This window comes from Lissotriton helveticus, chromosome 3_1 (assembly GCF_964261635.1).
Source record: "Lissotriton helveticus chromosome 3_1, aLisHel1.1, whole genome shotgun sequence".
Lineage (NCBI taxonomy): Eukaryota > Metazoa > Chordata > Amphibia > Caudata > Salamandridae > Lissotriton > Lissotriton helveticus.
The window spans coordinates 155,175,051-155,202,702 of NC_136061.1; the positions used below are offsets into that span (position 1 = coordinate 155,175,051).

General features: G+C 45.7%; 1 protein-coding gene across 4 annotated transcripts in view; it reads right to left on the minus strand.

The window, feature by feature from the left end:
* GTF2IRD1 (GTF2I repeat domain containing 1) overlaps positions 1–27,652 on the minus strand; it is a 1,361,292-nt gene that overhangs the window by 239,348 nt on the left and 1,094,292 nt on the right. For all 4 annotated transcript variants that reach the window (XM_078679432.1, XM_078679431.1, XM_078679429.1 and 1 more), the window contains 2 exons: positions 3,878–3,936; positions 3,671–3,736 (listed from right to left, as the gene is read on the minus strand). In XM_078679432.1, the coding sequence (XP_078535558.1) occupies positions 3,671–3,736; positions 3,878–3,936 (125 nt within the window). The remainder of the gene's footprint in view (positions 1–3,670; positions 3,737–3,877; positions 3,937–27,652) is intronic.

Here is a 27,652-nt window from a genome sequence, read left to right on the forward strand (position 1 = left end):
CCTATTCAGGAGGGCGTTGGAGTTCGCCATCCGCCAGTGCGTTGCGGCGTTCCTCTCTATTTTCCTGCCAGTTAGATCCATCCTCCTGCTTTCCTTGTCAGGTGGAGGTCCAGATGTTGTTGGGACGTTTGCCCTTTATCTGGCCGTTGCAGCGATTATTGAATCTGCTGTGATGGATCCCTTGATGTAAGCTGGGTCCTGGGAGGAGAATTTGTATTTCTTCTCCGTCCTCGGCGTTACTGATCTGCATGTAGCCGGGTCCTTGAAGGCTTCCTTCCCCTGGTCTGTGATACTCTTTAGCATGGGCAAGAACTGGCTTCTTGTCTGTATGGGGAGCAATGTCTCCAGCAGGAAATCTGCTTTTGGCTTCTCCTCTTCCAGCTTAACTCCATTAGCTGCTTCCGCCTTCCTGACCACCTCGTTGTATGCCCCAATGTCATCCGGTGGCGAAGGCCTCGAGGGGTATGTTTCCACAGCCTCCTCCGGGTTTTCGGCCTCGATGTCCTGCCATTCCTGGTCTTGGGCCGTCGAGGAACCTGAGCCGTAGCTTGACTGCTGTTCCCCGTAATCCCCTTCTGTGTAGTAGAGGTCTTTTTCCTCTTCGTGCTCCGAGGGATCCGGAGTTTTCGGCGTCTCTTCGACGTCGAACTCCTCGAGCTCCTGTACCTCAGCGACGGCCGGTGCCGGCTTCGAGGGGATCCTGTAACTTCTCATCTTTTCATCGAAGTCCTTCTTTCTCTGAAGGATGTTCTCCATTTCGGCGTCGAGCTTTCTTTTCTTTCTCTGCATCTCTGCGGCCTGCTCGTCGTCGAGCGTTTCGGCTGCTCTTTTCGGCGACGTCGTCGACGTCGAAACTTTCTTCGGCTCCTTTTCCTTCGAAGTCGAAGTCGAAGACCCTTTTTCGGGGGCTTGCTTCGATGACCTTTGCTTTTCGCTGGTCTTCGGCCTCCGGGAGTCCTTTTCGAAGGATCCGCTGGACTCTTTTTCGGAGGATGCAGCTTCGGTCGTTGAAGTTTTCGGCGCCGGTGCTCCTTTCGAGGCTCTGGGCTCTGACTTTCGAGAGTCTGCCTCTGGTTTTCAAGACCCTGTCGGTGTTTTCGGGGTCGTAGACTCTCCTACCTTGTCAGGCGTTTTCTTATCGATCTCTGCGACCGTGAAGTCATCTGGACCTTCGGCGATGTTGTCCTCGTCGTCGGTGGAGAGGCCCAGTTCATAAAGCGTCGGGCCTGGCCCTTGCCCTGCATCGTGTGGTGAGCTGTCCTCTGTCTCTCTCGAACTCGGAGTGTCTTCGGCTTGAAGACGGAGCAGGCGTTGCAGTCTCTGCTCTCGTGGTCGATTGGCAGGCAGAGGTTGCAGACCGGGTGCTGATCCTTCTGCGCGAACTTGTGGTGGCAGTTTTTGCAGAATTTAAAGGGTGTCTTGTACATCCCTGCGCTCAGGGGCCCCCCTGAATGCGCATTCCTCCAAGGACGTCGAAGATCTCGAAGTTCTTTCCTTTCTTCGTCGTCTCTTCTCTGATGGTCCTCTTCTCCCGATCTTCTCAGGTCTTTACCGTTGAAGAGTTGCTGTATTTCCTCCTTTTCTCCTCCAAAACTTCTGGAGCTTCACGCGACGATCCAGACCCAACGGCGGAAAAAATAATCTGAAGATGGCGCCCAAGGTTGGTAGCTTCCGCCGGAAGCATGCCGACGTCACCGAAGGTACACCAAATGGTGGGACGTCGACGCCCACCTGGGCTACGAAAAAAAAAACAAAAGAAGAGAAAAAAGACTACGATTCCGGACCCATCCACCAGATTGCGGAATATGCACAGCATAGTGAATCCAGAAAGATTCACGCTGCAAAAATACCGGTCGCAAAGGGGCAGATTCTGAGAACCTGCCCCTTTGCGAGCGGATTTAGATCCAGTATGACACCTGGGATAATGCAACAGGTGAGGAATCTGGCAGTAAAGTATCAATCAGAGAGCGCCCTATAAACTGCTGTACAACGACTTGTAGTCTTGCATCTGGATGGTGGTAATGCCCTGCTTCATGTCATCCCAGACTCCATACTATCAACCCTAAGTAGCATCCTAAGCACCGCGCATGTCTCATCCAAGTCCTGAAAAAAAAAGCTCACATCACCCCCAAACAAACATCATCAAACCAGCTGCTCTTTTCACTCATTGGCTTTATGCTTGTCTCCGACTTAATACAGCATTCCACTTCCTTTTGGATAGGTTTGTGCTATAAAAAAATACCACGTACATACATATCTTCATGAATACGAAGGCGCCGAGTATGTACCTAACACTTCAATATTCACTTACTCCCACACATTTTATCGTGGGCAGCGGCCTTCTGTACCCATATCAGAGATTAAATTCCTGACTTCAGGATATTGATATTCACTTCTTTGCCAGACGTAGAAATACATTTTCTATTAATGCTACACATTAACTCAGGTCCACAATATGGCTGTAAAGAACACCTTAGTCAGCACAACCAACTTGCAACTAGTGAAAACTAATGCAGGATCAAAAAAGATAAAGATTTCTATGCCTCCTGAAGTGAATAAGGGATATACCCGATACTTGGCAAATTAAGCCCATATGCATAACTCTCTCTCTCCCGCTCTATATACAAAAGGTGAATTTGCATGTTTATGCATGCACACCTCAAAACTTACATAGTCAAATGTATCTAGTGGATGCATATGCACGAATAATAACGGTGTCTTTGCAACTCTCCACGGGTAATGGCTGATAATCATTTGAAAAGCATATTTCTATCAAACAGACCAGCAAAATGTAATAAAAAAGATCGCCAATATCCTGCAAGATGCCGGAAACTCACATCAAAATTTTCTTTCAACACTATACTTAGATAAAGATTCATCAAGCTCAATTGCGCTCGCAAAGGGCCAGATTCTGAGAATCTGGCCCTTTGCGAGTGCAATTTTTGCATTTGGGATTCATCATCCCAAATGCAAAATTTGCTAATAAAGAATTCGCACATTTGCGAGGAAATGCATTTAAGGAATCTCTACTTGAGATTCCTTAAATGCAATTCATTAACCATTTCTACATTGCGAATTCGCTATTTTTGGTCGCTATTTACCACGAAGTCTGACTTCGTGGTAAATAGCGAAAAAATAGAAAAAAGCACTTTAGTGCATTTTTCTCAATTGCATTTTACACACACAACACACACATGTCCTTTGGACATGTGTGTGCGCAACACCTGTGTAAATTTACATTTCAGGGGTGCTACAGGGTGTCCTTTGGACATCCTGGCACCCTTGAAATCGCAATCTTATTTGCGATTAGCTAATTGCTAATCGCAAATAAGGAATAACTCCCCATGCATTCCTATGGGCCCATAGGAATGCATGGGGAGTTATTCCTTATTTGCGATTAGCAATTAGCTAATCGCAAATAAGGAATCAGTGGGAATCGCAATAAATATTGCGATTCCTACATGAATCCCGTTTTGCGAGTCTGTAATAGCGATTCCTTATGAATCGCTATTATAGACTTGCAAAACGGATCTTTCATGAATCTAGCTGTTAGTCCTTAAGCCCTTTCGTTAATACCACCTTGAAAAATATATTTACGTTTCAAATGTATTTTGAACTAACCGAGTCTTAATATTTAGTAGAAATGCTAACCTAAACTGTATCCTCTTACCTTGAAAACCTAATCCTTGTCTATTCACAGGTTCATCTAACGAGGAATCATGCGAGTTGCTTTCATCTATAAATCCGAAATAAAAGGGACAATGGAATTAAAAGGATGCAGTACACAAATTAATTTCAAACACAAGGGAATGCTCATGTTACTTTATTGTTCTACCTTTCTGGGCATTGTTAAATTCAGGAGTAAGCATGCTCCTACCTAGGGTTCCTGCAGTGTCGACAACAGAATCTTTCCCTCCTTCAACAAGAAGATCAGGCCTAAATAAAAACAGAACAGAAAGAGTAGTGAAATTGAGTCATTCTTTGGTCTTTCATGACATGCTCGACCTAAAGAGCAGTGAATTGATGGATTTACTTAATTGGTCTAGCAAGAAGCGTGCCAGCTAGAGAGCATTGCGATTAATTTCTTCCATTGGTCCATCAAGAAACACTCCATCTGCTCTGCTGTTGGATCATTTCTTGACAGACTAGTGGGATGAATCTAGCAGCAGAAAATTCAGTACATTTTAGTCAAAATTAAGTATGGAAAAACTCAAGACCGCCTAAATTTTGGAAGAAAGTAGCCTTTCAAGTAAAATAACAACTCAAAAATACCAACATGTATTATAACTTTAGAAACCATTCCATTCAACAAACTTTATTTTGGTTAATATAGACCATAAAAAGTAGATGATACAAATACATACATAGCTAAATTTGAGCAATATTAAAAATTCATCAAAGACAGATTATAAAAGATAGCCACAATGCATTTTAAGTTAGGCAAGTATCATTACAGCAATAGTTCAGAGAGTAAAAATAATAAAAAGCAGGTTAAAGAAGAATGTTAAGAAGTTAAAAAGGTTAAATTGAGACAAAGTACAAAGAGAAATATATTTAAGGTTGCTGTGGTGAATTTAACAATACCCTATGCCTATGCCACATAGAATTGAGGAATCGGGACACGGCAAAAACTGTGGAGGTGGGTGGGTGAGTATCAGATCTCAGTATTCTATATGCCTCCGAACACTGCATACACCCCAGATTTCTACAGAGTGGAAGGAGCCAACACCATCTGGCTATTTTGTAGCCAGGGTGAAAAAAAAGAACATGAATGTCAGACTCGTCTTGACTATTGCAAGCAGGACACCCAAGGGAAGGAGCTTTTGACCATTTGTTCGGGAATGCATGAACCGGCAAGGTCCCTATTCTACACTGGATATATAGCTGCCTTGCCATGGAAGGTTGTATATCATCCAGAAAAGGCTCAAAGAGGTAATGAGCTTTAATATTAAGGAAGTCAGCAATTAGGTACCCAAGTTAAGTGTTCCCCTCGATATTGGCTAGTCTGAGCGATCTATATGCTCTTACTAGTTCTAGTCGTGGAATTGTCGGGTACACTTCCTCAGGGTTACTCCCTTGAGTTCAGACTGGCTAATTCAGGGGTCGCCCACAGTCTACGCCAAAAGGTCAACGGTCAGAGTCCAATCTCCTCAGCAATAGGTCTAATTCCTAAATCCAGGTGTAGGGGGATGAGAGGCGTGTTTGGCGGTAGGCCCAAGAGCTGTCTTCTTAATGTATTCTCTATTTTGGCCAATCTGCCAGAGGGACGGTGACCTCAAAGTTCCGCCCCATAAATTACAGCACTCCTGACTTGTACTTTATATATCTCAGCCACAGGGCCAGGCTGTTTGTATGATGAGTTCGTAAAGGTTTTTGCAGTTCCCCCAACCATCTGCGCTAGCCTCAAGCTTGCTTTGTCTAGTTGCGGGCCCCATTCAAATGTTTCAGACTACGTGACACCAAGGTAATCAAAGACAGTCACTCTCTCTAACAGGGTGCCATTTAAGGAGGGGTTTGGACGAGATGTTTTGGCTGGGTTAAAGACCATAAATTTGGTCTTTGATGTATTGATCTCCAGCCCCCTGTTTTTACAAAATAAGGAGAAACTGTCAAGAATCCTTTGGATGCCCATAGGGGACTTAGATAACAACAAGGTGTCATCCGCAAACATCATTGCTGGCACCTTACCATGCACCAGCTTTGAGGCGTCGTTCTCCACTACCTCATTTAATTGTGCCACCAAAGCATTGATAAAGAGACAAAACAGGGTAGGGGCCAGAACACACCCCTGTCTTACTCCTCTGTTGACTGGGAAGCGGGGGGTGGGGGAATGGGGGGGGGGGTCAATTCCCTGGATTTCTGTTAAACCTGGTATCATTGGTGTCAGTCTCCCTTCCACTTTTTACTTATTGCCTCCTCTGTTTTTGATCTGTTTTGCTGGTTAGATGCTTTGGGCACTGTGCCACTGCTATTCAGTGCCACAGTGAAAGTGCTCCCTATGTTAAATTGATGTATTGATTAATGACTCCATGATTCGGCTATTTGATTTACTTGTCAGACCCTAGTACAGTGCACCATGTGAGCTCAGGGCTTGTAAATCAAATGCTGCTGGCGGGCATGCAGCACTGGTTGTGCCACCCACAGAAGCAGCTTGTAAAGTGTGTCTGAGGCCTGCCATTGCAGAGCCTGTGTGCAGCCTAGTACTGCCATGTTGACTTGGCAAGTGCACACACTTGCCAGTCCCTAAACCGTCCCTTTTCTTCATATTGGACATCCCTAAGGTAGGCCCAAGGGCAGGGTGCATTGTAAATATAAGGTAGGACATGCCCTGGTGTGTGTGGTATGTCCTAATAGTGAATTACAGCCATTTTTGTTTTTCACTATTGCACGGCTACCTGTTCCCCATAGGCCAGAATGAGCAGTTTGATTATAACATCTTATAATCCTAACTCACTCAGGGAACTAGGTAGAAATTCGAGTTTAGGATGCCTGAACTCAGAATGATAAAATACATCTTTTAGTAACGTTAGTTTTAACATTCTGTGTTGGAAAACACCACTTTTAAAGTAGGTATTTTCTTGTCTAACTATCAAGCCTGCCTCTGCTAGGTTGTGTATTCCTTGTCTGGAGTTTGAGTGACAGGGGCTAGGGGATTCCAGGAGACAGGGTGAGTCAGCACAAGGCTGAATAGAGAGATCTGCATGCAGATGGGTGGGTGGATTTGCACCTGGGACCTGAATAAGGCTGTGCCTTCCCTCCACAATGCTGGCTCCACCTCCTGTGGTGTGTATGATGTCCCTGGCCTACACTGTGAAAGGAAAGAAGGTGTCTTGTCAACAAAGTGCTCCAAGACTGACCAGAACTGGTTTGGACTAGGCAAAGGCCTCTCTGCCTTCAGAGGACAAAGGATTTTGCAGTATAAATATGGGGACCCAGACCCCAAGACTTTAGATCACTTCTGGGGACAAGACAAACCGTTTGCCAAGAAGAAGAACCAAGGCAGCTGCAGGAGTCTAGACTGCCCCCCTGCCAGTGTGCTGGCCTGCAGTGGTTTCTTTTTTTGCCAAGGAAAGGAGAAGGAACTTTCAAAGAACTTTCATCATCTTGCAGAATATTACTCCAAAGGCTTAAACTTGTGCTTGCCTCCTGCTGAAGTCTCAGGGACAAAAGACTTCACCACCAGCTCCCCTCTGAATTTTCTTGCTGGGAATTCTGTCTGCAGAAGCCTGCATGTCCCTGGGAGCTAGAAGCGTGACGCATCGAGAAGAAGCATGTCGCAGCTGTTGCCGTCGCATCGCCGGAGAAGCTTGTCGCCGCCGCCTCACCAGAGAAGCGTACCTTCGTCAAAGATGCTACCCGACGCATCACCGGAGAAGCGTGTCGTCGCCGCAAGGTCGGCGTCGCATCACCGGAAAAGCGTGTCGCAGGGCCTGTCACGGCTCCAAAGCTACAGAGTTTGCCGCACTGCCGTCGGGCGTGCACGCATCGTCTTCACGTCGTCGCATCAAGGGCGCTATCTTTTCGCATCGCACCGGATCGTCGCATCACATCGAGGCGCCATCTTGTCGCATCGCAACCGGAACACAGCACGAGAATCTACGCATCACCTACTCTCCAGTAAGGACCAAGACACATCCCCTGTTCTGTGCAAGCATTGAGGCGCGACGCATCGTCTCCCCTGAAGCAAGGAACCGACGCATCTCCAACTCTGCGAGTCTTTTGTTTGTTTTGCGTTACACATCCAGGTAGTTTTGTGAGAACTGTGTCGCATTTATCATCAACTTGAACTAAGTAACTTCTACCATCTTTAAGCCTATTTTAAGTACAGTATTGTGGATTTTTGTCGTTTGTGGTCTTGTGTTAAGTCTATATGAAGAATACTTATTTTTTATAAGACCTGTGTTGTGTCCATCTGTAGTGTTTTCACTGTATTACTGTGTGTATTCACAAATGCTTAACACACTGCCTCTGAGATAAGCCTGTCTGCTCGTGCCAAGCTACCAAGGGGTGAGCAGGGGTTATCCAGTAGTGTAATCCCCTTTCCCTGACTTAGAAGCAAGGGTCCCTATTTGGTCAAAGGTGTGCACCATTGCCATCTAGAAACCCCCAGTTCTAACAATTTCCCATACCTTACTTGGGTAAAATTACCTGCATGCAGTCTCATGATCAGTGACAACAGGTAGGGTGGGATGCCCAGTTGTTCCCACAGTTTGGCTCGCGGGACCAAATCGAAGGCCGATTTAGGATCAACGAATATCAAATAGAGCCTGCCACCCTCTATTTACACTGTCATCCAATATAATAATTGGAACCTGAAGATTTGGCCGATAGTGGAGATATTCTTCTGAAAACCAGCTTGATACGCACTCAGGATTTCACGCTCTTCCATCCAGGAGTGGAGGCGCTTGAGAAGAATCCTAGCAAACAATTTCTGAGTGACGTCGATCAGGCTGATCGGCCTTTAGTTGGTGGGCAGGAGAGGTGAGCCCTTCCTAAAGACTGGGAATTGTCAGCCCCATACCAGGTGTCCGGGATCTTCATGCCTATTTGGTTCCTCCCGAAACAAATCCCCAGGAATCTTGTCTAGTCCGGTGGCCTTTCCAAGGGGAAGCTTCCTGATTGCATTTAAAACTTCAAGGAGAATCCCTGGGCTTGCTAAAGATGTTTCATCTTTGGATTCTGTGGCTTCCTCAGTGGTATACAGAGCTTGGAAGTGAGACTTCCATGCGGCTGCAGCAATATTAGGCTCTAAGGCTGAGTTCTCTATACTACTGTCTGTACTCACTAGCAACCAGAACGACTTCATGTCCCTATTGCAAAGTGCTGTTTTAATGGCATCCCAAATTTCAAGCTCCCACTTCTTCTTAGCTAGCTTGGTACTGTCTCAATAAAGGGCCCTGTTTAATTTAATTAAGTAGCTATCCTTAGTTTTGATGGCATCTATAAGGGCAGCCTTTGCCTTGCGTCAAGAAGTGTTGAACCAAGTTTGTTTGGCACCCTTATACGCCTTAGAATGCGTCAGAGGATTAAAAATATTAGTCAGGCTAGTTGTCAATTCTACGTGCAGTGTCTCAAATCAACTGATGGTTTGAGGAGAGTCAAGTGACATGGCAGCCTCCTCCATTTCCATTAAGGGTGAAATAGTAAGAGTATATAATGCTGATGCCTTGTCTGGTGACTGCTTGAGTGTTCCCCATCTGATTCTCCTTCTGTTGTTAGCAAGTGTTAAATTGCTACCTACTGGGGTACTAGTGGCTGTGGGATTATAGAAGTCTGGAGGCCCCAGCTCCAGTATCAGGGCGTTGTGGTCACTGTCATGTCTCGGCATGACAGCGAAGTCGGCAACCCACTGCCATATGCTTGGTTCCACTAGGATATAATCCAACAGAGAGGATTGTCCTGTTCTATTAAACGCTGGCTGGTCTGACTTGGTACGGCTGTTACACGCCCTCAGGGAATCGGTTAGTGCTACTGCATTAATCTGAAGTACCAGGGGGTCCAGGCCTTTACTGGTGGAATTTGAGAATCAGGAATTAGCCAAAGATAATCCTCATCGCTGGGGGAGCATCAGTGGGGGCAGCGAGGGGCTCGAATTGGCAATTAAAATCTCCCCCTATAATCAGCCTTGCATTCAGGGGTGCTTTTCAATTAATGTATTTAATAGATCTATGGTCGGGGATTTCTGTGCAATGCTTACAGGACGGGAATACATGTTAATGAAGGCTATTTTGATCCTGGAGGAAAAGGTGAGTACAATACACTGGATGTCGTCAGATAAGGTGTTCAATTGCTCAACAGTACAATCCAAGTGTGTAGCAACCCAGGTGCATAAGCTACCCGAAGGTCTAGCTCTTCCCCCTGTCGTAGCCAACACATTGAAAGTTGCATAACACCCCCTCACAATGTCCTCCCTTGCCCAAGTCTCCTGAAACATACACACATTATGGCTGCCTACAAATTGTCCCCAGTCCAGGCAGTGCAGTTTACTTTTTATTCCGGCGATGTTCCATGATAAAACCCTCAGTTTATGGCCGGGGTTAAGGCTACCACCATGTGCATTATGACTGTTAGGGTTGGAGCTTTGAATGATCTCTAGCTGGGATGTGGAGGATACTTCAACAACTTTAAATAGGGGGCCGCTTCTAGCTGAGTTAGAAGTTAAAAAGTCAGGAGAAGTGAGAGCTGGGTTGTTAAGCAAATCTACACCAATCCTGTCATAATCTGGGGCTCCCCGATGGAATTCAAGTTGTTGGTCCCCTGGTTCATCTCCATTACTAACGAGGATATGCTCGGTCTGCAGGCCACTGTTGCTCACCCCTAATTCCCTGTCGGCCCCCCAAGTCCCGGAGCTGAGAGTGTGACCACCTTGCTGTGCGAGTCAGTCCACCTCCTCAAGGGCCCCAAATCTGTTTGCTACTGGGATGTTAAAGAGAGGTCTAGGCGGTTGGCCTGCTATTGGATGGCATTGAAACCTATTTGTTGGGGCCCTAGAGGTTGGGGTCCAAGGTGAGGTGTAATTGTGAGGATAGAAAAAATCCAGAGTAGGAGCTCGGACCACTGTGCACGGTGCCTAGGGACTGGAGATCTGGCCTGCTAAGGTTTGTACAGTCAGGGGATTACTAAAATTAATAACTATGCAGTCTCCTTGCATTGACAGGAGTTCGGACCCCTGTGCACGGTGCATTGGGACAGGAGATCTGGCCTGCTAAGGTTTGCACAGTCAGGGGATTACTAAAATGAATAACTATGCAGTCTCCTTGCATTGACTTTGGATTATTACCCACCCACCCAACTCTTCGAACCATTAAAATGTCTCCTGCCCTGTCATAGGAAAACTGCTTGTGCCAGGTTAGCCAAAAAAGGCATTTGTTCCTTAGGTCCAGCTGTGTTTCTTTCTGGCCATTTTTAATCTTGGGTACACCTGTTGGTAAAATAACATAAAGGAGTGAGGCTGGGGGTAAATTTATGGTCGGGGTAGTCAATAGTACTGATCCTGTGTCCTCTGCCTCTACAGGGTCTGGCCTTTCCCTGCCTACCGTATGCTCTAAATGGGTGGGCCTTCTTCGTTGTAAGTCCTCCTTATTGGGAGGAGAGGTGTTGCTCCCTTTCTCATTGGAAAGGCTCCTGGGACCAGTTGTTGTCCTCGGATCTTGGGCCAGGCGGATGCCAGGCTTTTCTGAGTGAGACGGAGTATTTTCAGCTGGCACGGTGCTATGAGCCTCTGCCCTGGCAGCACTCATTTGGACAGAGGAGGATACATCCCTTGGAGGGCCACGATTACCTGGAGAGGATTGACCTACCCTGCACGTCTGGGAGCTACAATCTTTCCTCTTCCTTGTAGCAGGGGTAGTGATATCAGAAGAATTAGCCTGGCAGCTCTGACCTGGTGGTTGACCTGCACCTAGGTGGTTAAGTTGGAGCGCAAGGTCTTCCTTTACGATAGTGGAGAAATTCCTCACCCAAGAATGACAGTCAGAAACTAATTGAGGGTTGGGGGAATTCAGTCACTCTCTCAGTGCTAGCTAGTTCACCTTCGCTGGGTATTAATTCTGGGGTTTTCCTTCTCTTCGCTCCTGCCCTATTTCCAGTTTTAAGTCTATCAGTCTTAGATGAGCTTGTGGTGGTGCCACCTTTACGAGTTACTGGCTTCACTGCGAGTTGTTGTGGTGGTGGTGGAATGGACTCCATTGTTCCAGACATAGATTCTGTTAACCCAGTTGCAGATCCAGTGATTATTGATTGGGAGATGAAAGGCTCAGGACCCTGACAGAATATATCTGGAGTTAAAGACCGGCGCCTCTCCGTCAACTCTACTTCGGTCGATACCACCCCTATGGCCCTCTGAAGCATCCTGTCAATCGAGGTTTGGGGCAAAGGAGCCGGAATAGGCACCTGGAGGTGTTTTTTTACTGCACAAGTATGCTTACCCATGTTCGAATCAAGAAAGGGTATAATACCACCTCGCCCCTAATGTAAGCCTAAGAGGAGTAGAGTAGACTTGGGCACAAGACTATGATTACAATTAGAGAAGGGGATAAAAAGATACAATCTAGTAGGCCGTTTAAACAAAAAAAAAAGAAAAATGGTGAGAAGGAGGATATCAAGGAGTCAATAAACACGAAAGAAAAAATGTCTCAGTTGATGACCAACATAATATGAAGCTTGGGCGAGTTCCCCAAATTGTTCATGTGGGTCAGTGGGTTGCAGGATCCCAGGTTCCACCACCAGCTCCCAGAGGTAGACAGGTGGTACGTATTAGCCATTCTACAAAACGGTCTGAAGATACAGGGTGCAAAAATTTGAATCAGAGGTCCCAAAGAAGTCATACCACCATAAGAGCGCCGAAGAATCAAAATCAAGGAGGGGGGGTCCCTGCCCTGCCTCTTCCTGGCAATGACGGGCAAGTCGTGGGAGTGCCGTCGTGCTTTTAAACGCGAGCAGCTGATCCTAGCCCCTCCTACTGGAGTGAAGGATCCTGGTACAGAGAGTCCCTTGATGGTGCGGCAAAGCTGGCAGTCTGTGCCCTGTGGCATCCTGCATCACGGGAGTGCAGGCGCGCTTTTAAGCACGAGCAGCTGGTCCTGGCCACTCCTAATGAAGTGAAGGATCCTGGGACAGGGAATTTCTTGATGGTGTGGCAAAGCTGGCAGTCTGTACCCCGTAGCGTCCCGCGTCACGGGAGTGCAGGTGTGCTTTTAAGCGCCAGCAGCTGGTCGAGGCCCCTCCTACTGGAGTGAAGGATCCTGGGACAGGGAGTCCCTTGATGGTGCAGCAAAGCTGGCAGTCAGTGCCCCGTTGAGACACCACCATGGTCACCACAAACGGCTGACACTGCAAGGTTTTCTAAACCAGGTAAAGATCGACATTTAGAACCATAAATAGACTCAAACTGTTGTTAAATGTGATCAGCAAAATGTTATAAAAAATAATGGTCACTTGTCTACAAAAAATATTTGGAAATATGATCAATTTAGGTCTACAGGGATATATACATGATAGGCTAAAGCAAATCCCTCTTCATCACCACTGATAACGGTATGGGCCATGGCAAAGGGATCTGCCTAATCAGATGGAACTATCTAACGGTCATACTTCAATATTTTGGCTTTATTAAATGTGTTCATGCCATTTGTAAGGAACCTGAAGCCCATGAATTAAAGGGCAATTAATTGATCAATTTAAGATAAGATGCAGGACCGGTCAGGGATGCTACTTAAGAGCCTTTATTATTTTCCATTTTTTACTGTGACAATTACTGCCAATTTTGAGAGGTAATCCTGTAATTTTCACTATGAAGTAGTTTCCATTACAGCGCAATTATCAGTTGGTCACTAGTTCATTCTAACAAGCAAATTATGTAGACTCTTCCAAATTGTAAGGGATTTTCAGGATATGAGCTAAAATACTCTAATGGCCACATGGATGAAACTATTTTGTGTTCGCAAACAGGCCGATTCACAGAATCGGCCCATTTGTGAACACAAAAAAGGCGTTTCCAATCTACCAACCTCTATACTGCAATTCGGTAATCTGTTACCGAATCGCAAAATGGGTTTGCGATTCGGTATTTGAAAGAGGCGTGTTTAGGGCGTCCCTTCCAAATACTGAATCGCAGCGGTATGTATAAAAGTTTAGCGACCAAAAATCGGTTGCAAAACATTCGCTGGGGACCCCTTCCCCTTTGTAAAGGGTGGCGAAAATGTTTTTTTAAGTGCAGGCAGTGCTCCTATGGAGCACTGCCTGCTCTTAAAGGGACCACTGCCTGCTCTTAATAAATTAAAAGAAAACGTTTCATTTTTTTCTTTTAAAAGCAACGCGTTTTCCTTTAAGGAAAACTGGCTGCATTTAAAAAACATGATTGCTTTATTCAAAAGCAATCACAGAAGTGGTGGTCTGCTGAACTCAGCAGGCCGCTATTACCATGCGACCTACCTCATTAATATTAGTGAGGGAGGTTGATTTGCGGCCCCTTAGGAATCGCTTAATGGAACTCAATAAGTTTCATAAGTTAGTAACCCTGGGGGGAGCAGGCGTAGTGCTTCTACGTGAAGTTCCACGGAGTTGGAATACAACTCAGTGGAATTTCGCTCTGCTACGCGCCCTCCACACTCCCAAAGTATTGATAAAGTAATAAAAAAGGCACTTGCCTTCCATGACGGCCTCCTCCTCGCCATGGCCACTCTCCTTCCTTGCAAACACAAGGAGATGATGGACGGAGTGCTGAAACTTTTCAAACACTCACCCCGCGTCACAGATCTGGGTTGAATCCATCATCATTCTTTAACTCACTTTGCCACCCCAGTTTAGACACAGCTATATATGCAAATCATTATTGACCCTGTACCTCATGGGAACAGTCCAGCCGAACTGCGAAGCCTTGTCTTCCCTGGACCGGAAACAAGCATCCCGGCCTTACCGTCCTTCTTAGATAACCCCTACATTATACGTCTTGCAAGTGCCCATGCGCACTCACAGGACATACAACGTAGGGTTTATCAGTGAAGAAGGACAGTGAGGAGGAGGAAGTAGAGCAGCCATGGCAAGGAGGAGGCAGCCATGGCAGGTAAGTGCTTTTTTAATTACTTTATAATTACTTTGGGAGGGTGGAGGGACCGGCTAACTACTTTCAGCCACGGAGTTGTAGTTTTGCCTAAATTCTGCATTTGTAACAGAATGCTGAATAGGCAAAACTACATAAACTAAGCTGGAGGAGCATAGTTACCCGGCCGGGCTTATACATTAGAAATAGTGATTACCTAATTGCAATTCTCAGATAATTACAATTAGGTAATCGCTATTCCTAATATTGAAACATGTGGTCCACAAAGAGGTAGTGATCTGTTTTGATCCATCAACAAAATCAAATTAGTACTCATCATCTTAAACAAAATGTTATGTTCCTCAAGATGGTAATAAAAAAAATTGAATGATATATTCAAATTAAATTATTTGGGAAAATGGTAAGAGGTTAAGAACTAATTAAATCCTCAACAAAGTTTGGCTCTGAATGCAGCGGCTAGACTTTTGTGTCAGATCCCTATGAAGGAATCAGTTAAAAAGCATTGCAGACAGCTATATTGGCTCCCTATTGAGGCAAGAATTAAGTTTAAAGTACTGTGTACCACATATAGACACATATATAAACAACACAGGTCCCAGCAAGATTAGAAATCTAGTCGGCCTATACCTCCCTAAAAGGAACCTGAGGTCAGGCTGAGAGATTTGTTAAACATTACCAGAATAAAAAGGGCCAGATGGGGGGAAGAGCCATTTCCCACCTTGCACCCAAGTTATGGAACTCTCTTCCTAGGGAGTTAAGATTCACAGTATCAGAATCCACCTTCAGGAAGAAATTAAAATCCTGGTTATTTAACGAGTGAGACTAACCTCCTCCTCTCTCGCTTTCTGTATTCGTGCTTATCGCTGGGAGGCCTCCGGGTAGCCATGCGCTCGATAAATCCTAATAATAATAATAATATTAAGATAATGGTTCTCCTCAGATGTTTGCTTCTGTTTATGTTATGTTATGTTATGTTATTTTAATTTATATAGCGCTCAGATGCCGCAGCCAAGAGGCGTCCCGGCGCTTTCCAGAGATGGTAAACACAACACAGCAAAGGTGAATGGAACCAGAAAATTAAACTGAAGAAAATAGGAAGATTTTTAATGTCTTCCTGAAAGGAAGCAAATCAGGAATGTCACGAAGAGTAGGGGGTAAAGAATTCCAGAGAGCCGCCGCCAACACTGAAAATGAACGGCCGCCCATTCTGGCTCTTTTAAAGCGGGGCACAATGGCAAGATTAGAGCCTGAAGATCGGAGGGTTCTGGACGGGACATAGTGTTGGATAATCTGCGATAAAATAGGAGGAGAAGCAGTTTTGAGAATTTTAAAAGTTAGACACAGTGCTTTGAACTGAATTCTTTGCCTTACTGGCAGCCAGTGTAAATCTCGAATAGTACTGCGGGCAGAGACAAACTTCGGAAGACCAACAAGCATCCTGGCCGCCGCATTTTGTACCCTCTGAAGGCGGGCCAGTTCAGCTTGGTTCACACCCAGGAACAGAGAGCTGGCATAGTCCAGTCTGGTAAGAACCAGAGCTTGGACTATGATCTGTCTGGTGTCGGCATCGAAAAACTTAAAGATGGGTCGTAGACAATGCAGAGCACCAAAACAAGTACCAGCTACCCGTTTGGTATGGGCGGAAAAAGAGAGTTTGTCATCAAGCCACACTCCGAGATTTCTGACTTCGACAACAGGGGTGGGAACAGGGCCCAATTCAGATGGCCACCATTGATCGCCCCAAAGTCCACCTTCCCTACCAAAGATGATAACCTCGGTCTTAGAGGCATTGAGTTGTAATCGATTGTTCGCCATCCAGCCCGCCACCGCTTTAAGGGCAGACTGAAAGGTAGGGGCATCCATATTGGAGTCACCATTAAGTGCCAACGCCAACTGCGTATCGTCGGCGTACGACACCATGGTGAGACCAAAACTATGGGCTACCTCCGCCAGGGGCTGAACATATAAATTAAAAAGGGTAGGACTAAGGGCCGATCCCTGCGGGACACCCTGATGAATAGGGCGCGAGGCCGAGACAAACGGAGGTGTAGATACTCTAAAAGTTCGATCCGAAAGAAAGGATCGAAACCACTCGAGTGCCTTCTCTCCGACTCCAGCCTCCATGAGACGGTGCAAGGGGATCTGATGGGAAACCGTGTCAAAGGCGGCACTTAAATCCAGTAGGATCAGTGCCGCCGTCTGACCCTAGTCCAGCATCTTCCTAATGTGTTCCACCACCACCAAGAGCGCAGTCTCGGTGCTGTGGCCAGCACGGAACCCGTTCTGGGAGTTGTCCAGAATATTGGATTCCTGGAGGTGAGAAGATAGAATCTGATTAGCATGAGACTCTGCTAATTTAGCTAGCCAGGGGAGAAGGGAAATAGGCCGGTAGTGTTCAGATTTAGTAGGATCAAGGGCCGGCTTTTTAAGTATAGGAATAACAGTTGCCTGTTTCCAAGCCCGGGGAACCATACCGGTATTAAAGGACAGATCCAGTAGACTGTGCATTGCGGGATAGCAGCACTGGGCGAATTCCCGGAATTGCAAGGGTCTCATGGGGTCGTCTGGGGAGCCAGATTTAACTTTAATCGTTAAGGCTTTAAACTCCGCCAGTGTAGGGCTAGGTATAGTAAGCAACGGTTTAGAGACTGTGAAGGCAGTGGCATTTTCCCTGTGAGGGGCTTGAGAAAAGGACCTGTAAATAGCTTCTACCTTTTCCACGAAGAATGAGGCCAGATCCTCACAATGGGCCATCGAAGCTTCGAGAGTGGTAGTGTTGATCTTTTTACTGGTTAGGTCATTGCAAACCCTAAATATAACCTTGGTAGGGTTGGTGCTGTTCTTGATCTCCTGAGAGTAGAAAGCAGCCCTGGCTGCACAGATAGCCCGATGGTAGACTCTAGTGCAGGCCCTATAAGTCGACTTAAGGTCTGCATCGTACTTTTTACGCCAAGCACGTTCAGCTTTTTTGCAAGAGGATTTAAGCTGTTTAAGGGATTTGTCATACCAGGGACTGGAGGGACTAGATCTAGCCTTGCTCCATCTGACTGGTATGAGAGAATCCAAAGATTGATTTACCCACTCGCAAAAGTTGTCGTAACCAAGGGAGACTTCTGTGGGGGGTGGAGGATGATCTTTCAACAGGAGCAGATGGAAGTGCTCAGGGTCTAGTTTTCGCCAAGGACGTTTAAGGATGTCAGGAGGATTGTTTCTGAGGGGAGGATTAGGGATCGAGATATGAGTCTCGATCAAATAATGATCGGTCCAGGCCATAGGTTTGGGTTGAAGCACTGAAATATTGGAGGTCAAATTTGTCAGAAAAGGATCTAACAAATGACCACCTATATGAGTCGGAGACTGTATCAATTGATTAAGTTGGAATGCCTCAAGATCCGCCAAGAGGCAATGGACCGAATTATTCAGTGGAGCTTCCATGTGTAAGTTCAAATCGCCGATAATCGTAAAATTCACAGTTTTCATGGCTAAAGAGGCGACCACTTCCGGAAGACTAAGCCGGAAGGCACCATCAGGGCCAGGAGGCCTGTAGATTAATAGTCCAGAAAAAGTGAAGTGAGGATTCACTGTAATGTTAAAATGAGCACTCTCACACCCTGCTATAATAATAGGTTTCCAGACACACGGAAAGTGAGATTTTACCGCAGCTGCGATACCACCCCCTCTGGCATTACGATGGTGGCAATACATAGTGTATCCAGCCGGAAGGGCTAAGTTGATAATAGCCGTAGACTGGTCATGAAGCCAGGTTTCGGTGAAAAAGAAAATATCCGGATTATCATCTGAAATCAGTGAGTAGACCTCTTGATGGTGACAAGTTAGAGATCTAACATTGAGGTGGAAAATTTTCAAGGTGGTTTGAGTAGCTCCGCCTACGACTGGGCGAGATTTAAGAGCCCCAGGCAGTCTGGGTTGTAGACTTACAATGAGCTGCGGCCTAGGGAGTTGGAACGAGCATGAGGGACAGAGGAAAGGCCCACTAAGTGGGTCCAAGGTGCCATGATGGCAATCTCTTACCTCATAGAGGCTTCCTACCTATATTCCAGGATTTAGGAATCAATTCATTAAATGTGAGCCAAAAAGACTTCTGAATAGCAGGAAAAAAGCTGTATTGTAGATTGGAAGAGGCTGGTCAGGTACACCCGATGATTTTAAGCTCTATTTTTAGCCATCCACACTGCACTAAATGCAATATATGTTAGGGCAAGCTGTATTTGGTTTCGGGAATCTTTGATCTCACCTTTCCTACCCATTGACCAACTGACTAAGGTCAAGTACCCAAAATACAACTCGCATTTGGTGGAACATCCAAAAAGCCACAACATTCTCGATTCTCTTTAATCTACATCTTTGTGGGAGATTTCTGATTTACCAATATTGGTAGCACAACCTAATCTGCAGTTTGTGAGATAATTTTGACATTATTTGACCTTGTTGATACTAAAGAGAATTTGAATCACTTTTGGGTAATAGTACTTGATTGTGGTCAACAAAATAGCATGTAATCACATTAAGACCATCTTTCAGAAGCATAATATTTTAGTTCACCTACTGACACTAATGTATGAGTTTTAAAATGCATGTACTTCTCTGAGTATACACCTTAAGTTATGTCTCAATTCGATAATAAACTGTTGGCTCAGTACATCAGCTGGGCACAGGATTTACATTTAAAATGGTATCAGAATGAAGGACCTTCACTTCCCTGCAAACAAATGTGAGTAGCAAGGTAAAACCTTGATGCTAGGATCAAATTCTTACCTTTAACATAATCCCGAAGTTAACCAAAATCCTGCCAGTGTTCATAACTTAGCTAGACAATGACTGGCAGCTGACCCTACGTTAAAATGGCACTTGGTTTAGACATGTAGATTAGGTGATCTTGACAGACTCAAAATTAGCTAATTGTCATAGTTATAAAAAGGATGATGAATTAATATTAAGAAATTACTATTGTGAATGTATGCTAATTCTATAAGGCATTTTACTTCTAGGAATGTAAATTTATACACATGGGCAAAGAAGTCTACTTCCTGGTGTCTTGTATACAGGATGTGGTATGTAGCTGGATTCAATAGTATAAGTCACCTAACTGCTTAGTAATATATCAATCAAAGCGAACTGGTTTAACATACTGCATGCCACACAATTAGAGAGGTTTACATGTTTTGTCACGAAATTGTAGGATAACAAACATTAGTTGCAGAAGGTCTTGAATGGGTTTTGGGTCTAGCCTCCCTGACAAACTAAACCCAATGGTCTGGTATGAAAAAAATATGATAGTAGGCTGGAAAAAAGTGCTCCAACTAAAGAGAATTGACATGGATTAAATCCATTATCCTATTCAGATAACTCACCTACAGTGTAGTGAGACCGACTCATTCCACTGGTCTATCAAGAGGTGCACCACCTAGAGAGCAGTGAGATTAATGAATTTTATTGGCTGATCATGGACATGCAGCCCTTCCTAGAGGCACTATCACGGGTTAGAGAAACACAGCACTTAAATGCATTGTCACTCAATTAGAGAAACTTTCTGCCTTTGCATTGCTCGAGGCACTCAGCTTGAATGTCAGTCCGCTGCTCTTGGTTCCAGAGGCAGAGCTGGGGATGAAAGAGACGTGATGTATGCATGGTTACCGCAATCTCTTTCTAAAATCACAGAGCTGGATTTTGGGCTGGCATTACTTGCCTCTTTCTGCGCAATTACTAGCTAATCTAGCATAGGCAGGCTGAATACCAATGGGGGCTATGGTATGTGCCAACAAAGGTACAAAGTTAACTTTTGTAAGGGTAATTTAAGCCAAAGTGTGCCAGATGGACACTGTGAATCACTGGGATATTGTGTCAGCCAAGCGCCTCCTAACCCCACCCTCAGCTCTATGCCATCATACTGCATAAAATGAAAAAACAACTCTAAGAGTAGAGGCTTACCTTATTGGAACAGATTACGTAAGACCGCCTGTCATACAGCTGCGTCGCTGCAAGTTGCTAGATTGAAGCAATAATGCCTCATGAAAGTATGTGTTCTTCTATGTTGCGGCAAGGTGAACCATGTCTAACGGGATACCAGCAAACAGGTTATAGTTAATGAATCCAGAGATCAGATGGGCATTCTCAGAGTTGTGGGGGAGTAAGCACGAGGCATAAAAAGCGGGAGGGTTGAGAGCTGTGTACAGGGTTATTATGCGGGAATCTTTAGGTTTGCGTGTTTAGAGGGAAAGTGCAGGTATGGGGTTACTTTAAAACCTGGTATGGATTAGTTGTTGTAAATAGCGAATAGTGTGAATCAGAACGGCTTAAAGCCATTGATTAATCGCTTTGTTCTTTTATTTGTAGCAAACCCCTGAAGAAGGGCTAAACAAAGCCTGAAATGCATTGGGTAATCCATGAGTTGCATCTGAGAATGTTTTACGTTTTCGCACGGGCCCAGAAAAAGGCTTGGATGGGCATATCTGAGGCATATGAAGCTGTTGATACTGTAACTGTCTTGTGTGTGAATTAAAGAACCAAGTAAATAAATGAAGCTGAATTAATGCGTTGGAGTACACTCTTCAATTTTGTTTGAATTTGGAAAAGTTGATGGTTAAGAAGGCACAAGATTTGCACTTTAAGCTGTGCGCCTGGTGTAGGAGTGGAACTTTTCTCAGTTTGTTGTTTCAATTAATGTCAGCGTGAAAAGGGCAGATCACGCTCGCCAGGTTGCACGCAAAAGGAAACAAGCATTTGCAATGTAATAGGTCTCGCAGCATTAAAGTTTGAGTTACTGGTATTGTAAATGACAATGCTTTGCATTAATTTTTTTTCTAATTTGCAATTGGTATATAAACATTGTTTGTGAATGGTTAGCTGTTGCTTATGCTAAGCTAAGTTGGCAGTATAATAGAGTGGTAGTCTTGCTTGTTATAAGCATGCTGATTTAAAGCGCTCGGATACCTGCGGGTAAAGTTTGCGCTATATAAAAGTGAAAACTAATAAATAAATAAAAAACAGCCTACCTGTACCACGTCCGTTCTTATGACAGAAGCATGCACAAAGAGAGAAGGGATAGAGGTGTGCACACACAAGGAAGCAGGGACGTGCACACATGAAACAATGGAAGCGTGCGGACAGCTGGCGGCAGAGAAAAGTGTACACGAGAGATCCTAAGAGGGTCAACACGAGGGATGAGGCAGATTAGTGCACACAGAGGGACGGAGACAGGGGGATGTACAGGAGCACACAGGAGGGCATAGGGAGGCACAGAGGTCACACAGCGGAGGCAGAGAGGAACGCACAGAAGAGAGGCCGAGAGGGTCAACACGAGGGATGGGGCAGATTAGTGCACACAGAGGGACGGAGACAGTGGGGTGTACAGGAGCACACAGCAGGGCATAGGGAGGCACAGAGGTCACACAGCGGAGGCAGAGAGGAACGCACACAAGAGAGGCTGAGAGGGTCAACACGAGGGATGGGGCAGATTAGTGCACACAGAGGGACGGAGAAAGGGGGGTGTACAGGAGCACACAGGAGGGCATAGGGAGGCACAGAGGTCACACGGAGGAGGCAGAGAGGAACGCACACAAGAGAGGCTGAGAGGGTCAACACGAGGGATGGGACAGATTAGTGCACACAGAGGGACGAAGACAGGGGGGGTGCAGGAGCACACAGGAGGGCATTGGGAGGCACAGAGGTCACACGGCGGAGGCAGAGAGGAACGCACACAAGCAAGGCTGAGAGGTGCAACACGAGGGATAGGGCAGATTAGTGCACACAGAGGGACGGAGACAGGGGGGTGTACAGGAGCACACAGGAGGGCATAGGAAGGCACAGAGGTCACACGGCAGAGGCAGAGAGGAACGCACACAAGAGAGGCTGAGAGGGTCAACACGAGGGATGGGGCGCAACATATCTCATTCGGTTAATGCACCTGCTGAAACAAACGTGTGACCTAAACCTGCACATGTGCATTCCTTCAACAGAGCCCAGCAGCTTTACTCCTGTATTGTACAGATGTTTGTGCACCAACAAAGTAAATAATGCACCCCCTGCCGAGACCGTGTGTGACCTGCAGGACATACTTTTGAATGTCAGCAACATATCTCATTCGGTTAATGCACCTGCTGAAACAAACGTGTGACCTGTGCAGAGTGTGATGGTCCTGAGATGTGCAGTGTGGCAACTCAGATGTGCAGTGCGAGGGTTATCTCCTTGGACTCAGCCCCATTAGCTGCAGTCAGCTTTAAGTTACATAAATATTTACAAACGCGTTCTCACCAAGGTGTTGCCTCAAATGTGCTACTTGCATAGCTTGAATCTATCTCTGAGGTTAAAGAAACGTGAACGTTTTGAGCTGCTACCCTCAGAAAACCAACAGAATGTAACTGTTAAGTAAATTACCTTATCACGGTACTCCAGGTGACCTGGAGGAACTGGACTAGAGTGTGTTCAACTAAATGTTCTACACTATATACTCAACATATTAACATGCTTGTTTGTGGGCCATATAGTTTGACATTGCTAAGGGACAAGCTATGCTAACTGCTGCTATGTAGACTAGAAGAGATTGTGTGCTTCTGTGCTCTGTTGTGAATAACGATGAATAATTGCTGAATGTAACTTTAGCTAGAGAGAGGCTAAGAAAGGAGCCTCCTTTCTCCATCTGGCACTTGCCACCCATCACACAAAGCTGCTGCACCGTCCCCCGGGCAACCATCCCCAACAGACAACAGCTCCGCCACATTGGCAGCATACCCATACGGTTCCCAGAACCATTTGCCTGGCAATTAGCGATGTGGCGAGAATGGAGAGAAAACGGGCCCTCCGCCAGAACACCAGAAATAGGGCGGGTATAAATAGAGCAGCCCCAAGGCGGACGGGGCTCGAGTCCCCGAACAGACACTGCCTGTTGCACCAGCTACAGGCCCTGTCCCGACAGCCGTGAACGGAAACAACTATTACTGTTACGCGGCATTCGATAGCCAGTCATCTAATATCTTATTAGGTGGCCGTTTTCCAGGGGTTTATTTTATCGACCTCTGAAATAAGAAAGGCAGAGTAAGTGCTTCTGAAATTCATACCAGTGTTACATAAATTAAACAGAGATTTCTGTAGGAGATGGAAACCCCATAAAGCAGTCTTGCAATCACATAACGTGTAATTTGAAAAAAATGGTGCAATGGGTAAATGGAAAAGTATATACATATGAGAGATGCACTTTGGCATCGTGCAATATTGGTGCCACTGCCCGCTTTTTGCAGATTTCTATCCCAGTCATTACCAAACTCAAAGGTTCATATTGCATATTTCTATCCCAGTCATTACCAACTCAAAGGTTCATATTTTACTGATCTCTTAAAAAAAAAAAATCTGAATCAGCCCTTAAGGGTTCATACTGCTGGCCAGTAGCTTGCAAAAAAGTATTGTAGATGATGCCAGTTATCTGCACTGCAATATCTTAGAATGTGTAGGAATGGGACTACTCACTGCCAATTCCTACTGAGTACCTATGCATAACCGATCTTTATTTATTATATCTAACAGCGGTCACAGCTCAGCAGCATCACCGTGGATCCAAATCCATGGTGACGAAAATCTAAAATGGACATTCATACAACCTGAATGGACGCCAATGCAAAACGTAAAAGGAGCTATGCAAAGGATCCAGCATTCAAACACATAATAACCAAAGCACCTATTCCATGACCTTGGGGCTAACTTTAGAGGCACAATAAAAGGTCAGAATGCCACATCTTGAAAACTGACATTGCGTACCAGAAGGAAACTATATGAAGTCATCATTTGGTTGCCTGCAGGTACCCATTGGTAAGACAGTTCTTTACACAATACTGAGACGTGTGAAAACATCAGTTTGTTCTAGAATTTGTAAGAGTCAGAAAAGTATTTTTGTTTGAAAACAAAAGCGAAGAACACATAGTATCCGATTAGTTCAACAGAAACACAATTAGTCTGATAACTTTATAAATTGTTACAGTCATGAATATGAAACCACAAGCCTGCAGTTATGCACCCGGAGGGAATCTGAATCTAAAAAAAACAATACGTGAGCAAAAACGAAACCTACCGTGGGGCTGGACTTCCGTCTTCTGAAGCCCGCACCACGGAGAGAGGAGCAGTGGTGACGCGGGGCTCCCATGCCCGAGGGAGAGCCCCGTGGAGGCTGCAGAGCCCGGCGATGCGGTGAGAGGGGTTAGTTGGGGGGGTCTCTCTGTATGTGTGCGTGTGTGTGTGTGTGGGGGCACGGGCGGCGGCGGCGGCGGGGGGGGGAATGTCTGTATGTTTGCGTGTGTGGGCTCGTGTGTGTGTGGGGACGGCGGCGGCGGGGGGGGCTGGGGAGGTGTGGTGTGTGTCTGTGTGTGTGCGCTCGTGTGTGTGTGTGCGTGCATGCGTGTATGTGCGCTCGTGTGTGTGTGTCTCTGTGTGTGCGCATGCGTGTGTGTTGGAGCTTCGCAGGAGACAGGAGATGGCCACAGCGAGCGCGTTCCCGCGCACGTGGCCCGCTCCGATCGCCATGCGCGTGGCCAGGTCCTGTCTCCTGGAAAGCTGAGTCGCTGACAATAGGTCTCTGGCGAGACCGCGCTTTCGCGCGGTTAACGCCACGAGACCTAATAAAAGGATAACGGTCACAAGTCAAGACCACGTTGAAAAAAGAGGTGTGCACTGTAACTTTTGTAATGTTTATCACAGAAAATCCTGAACCAATGCAACAGGAATGTGGACCATGGGTTCATGAGTAGGTTCCAAATACTGTAGGTGCTGGTGATGAAACTCCTGGTGATAATAGTCCTCCTATTCATCATATTCTTGATATTTCACGTGAAGTTGTGAAGGACTATGTGAGGGATCAAACAGACCATCATCATCTGACCCTTCTAAGAATGTTGCAGGAGGTAAAGGTGAGACCATTTAAGGGTGCTGAAGAAAGCAGCTCGTCGACGGTGTCATCGACAAGAACATCGACGATGAATAAGGAGGAGTGAATTGCAATATTGAAGGTCCCTTTAGAGTGGGTGAAGTTGGCGTCGTTATCAGCTCTGCTGATGGTAGCGGTGATTGTGCCGCTGACTATGACATGATAGGGACCGACGACGAGATCGTCTCCGTCAATGCCGTCGTCGACAGGGTGTTGTGACCGACAATGTATGGATTGTCGACGAGGAGATCGTCGGCGGTGAAGGTACCTTTGCTGATGGTAAAGGCATAGTCGGTGGCACGGCGTTGATAGTGCGGAATCTGTAATCTTCGTTGACTGTGGTTTTTTGACGAGCGTCGACGATGATGAAGGAGAAATATGCCTAATGGTGGTTTTTGCATTGAAGGTGATCTCAGAGACAGTGCTGTCGACGATGAGGGCTTCTTTGTGAACTGAATCTTCACTAACAATGCTCTGAAGAGGTTTTTGTATGTTTTGAGGCCAATGGAGAAGAACAATGGGATTTTTCCTTTGTAGGAAATAAACACCTTCCTTTTTGTAAGGAGTCAAGGCAAGACCTCTTGGAAGCTTTCCTGTGACCTTCAGGAAACTCTTGTGACCTCGCCCCTCCTTTTGTGTTTTTCCAGAGAGGAGTGAGAGGTTTTACTATTCTCATCTTGATAGACAACATCAGATTTATATTTAGGTCGAGCTTGGGCAGTGCATACGCTACTCTGCGAGGCATTCTGTATTGAGGTCTGGCATAGAAGCTCTGCCCATTTTCCGCCCATCTTTTCAATTGGCTCCTGTTACTGTCCTTTCTTAATTGTTGCTTTTCATTTGTGAATAGGCTTAGTAGTCCCTCCTTGGTACCGCCTTGACTGCAATTGTAACCTCCCATGAGTACGGACCTTCTACTGGTGTTGTTACACAGTCGGCTTTATCTAGTTGGTGAGCACTTTTTGATTAAAGTACCTTCTCCTACCAGCTGTTGTAGGCAGGACATTCTCTCCAGCAACCACTTGGTTTTTATTATATAAGCAGGCCCGCCTTATGTTTTACAGCTTCCAACATGCAAAAGTAGCGGCATGACACAAGGAGCCATCGTGTAGCTAAAACATTGTAATTTATTTTTACAAAAAGCACACTGTGATTTGTCTTTAACACGGTGCCTGCTTTATCTATAGCATGGACATACACTTTCAACAATGGCGCCAGCGGCTCGGAGCCCGTCACCCATGAGAGCCGTGCTTAATGTTTCAGCATGGCGCCCACTTATACTTTCACAATGGCAGCACACCTTTCTTGTCGTGTGAGCAAGCAGCCTATGGCTGCAGCACACCTTATTGTTTAGTTATGCAGTCTTTTCTGCTGGAGACGTATTCTTTTCAGCAGGAAATCTCTGCATCATGCACAAACCCAGAATGCCTAAACTGTAGTCTTTAATCTACAAACGTCACTGCCAATCACGGAGAGCAGTAAAAAGCAAACATGCACGTTTTAGTACCAGACCAACTTCACAGTGGTTTTTGGGGATGCTCGCTGCATAGGAGCGGTGTGTGTATCTATTTTGTTCTAGCTTACATGCAGGACTACTGACATCCGGTGATGAGGAAATTTATTAAACTGTACCTCGGTGCAGACAACAAATGGTGACTTGGGCCCTTGGACAATCGGAACTTACAAACTCTTGTCAACTTGTATCTTTAAATAACCGTGGACAGCTTCTGGTTCGAGTGTTATGGTTTACGCATAATACAGTATTGTATTTGTGTGCTATATGCTAATAAGTTACTAGTGTGCATACCTGTGAGCTAGGATTTGCTAATGTTTAACATTCAATAAAAACCTATTGAGAGCATTGTGAGTTTTATTAGTGCCAGGCAAGGCAAGTGTCATTCATGCAAATAAACATCTTTTTAAAAGACAGGGAGTTCCAAAGAGTTGAACAATATACGAGAACCTGCTGCCGTAAATCCAGGAGTGGTGGAAGCTAGGAATTTGAAAGGTGCAATTTACCTGTTTTTAAAAACTTGCACTCACCCTTAGACAGTTACGATCACTGTGCGATTCACCCTGTGCCCCGAGGTCCTTACAGACTCGGCTGGTGCCTCTAGCACGGAGGGCTATACCGGGAGTAAACTGAATACTCACTTCCGGTTCAT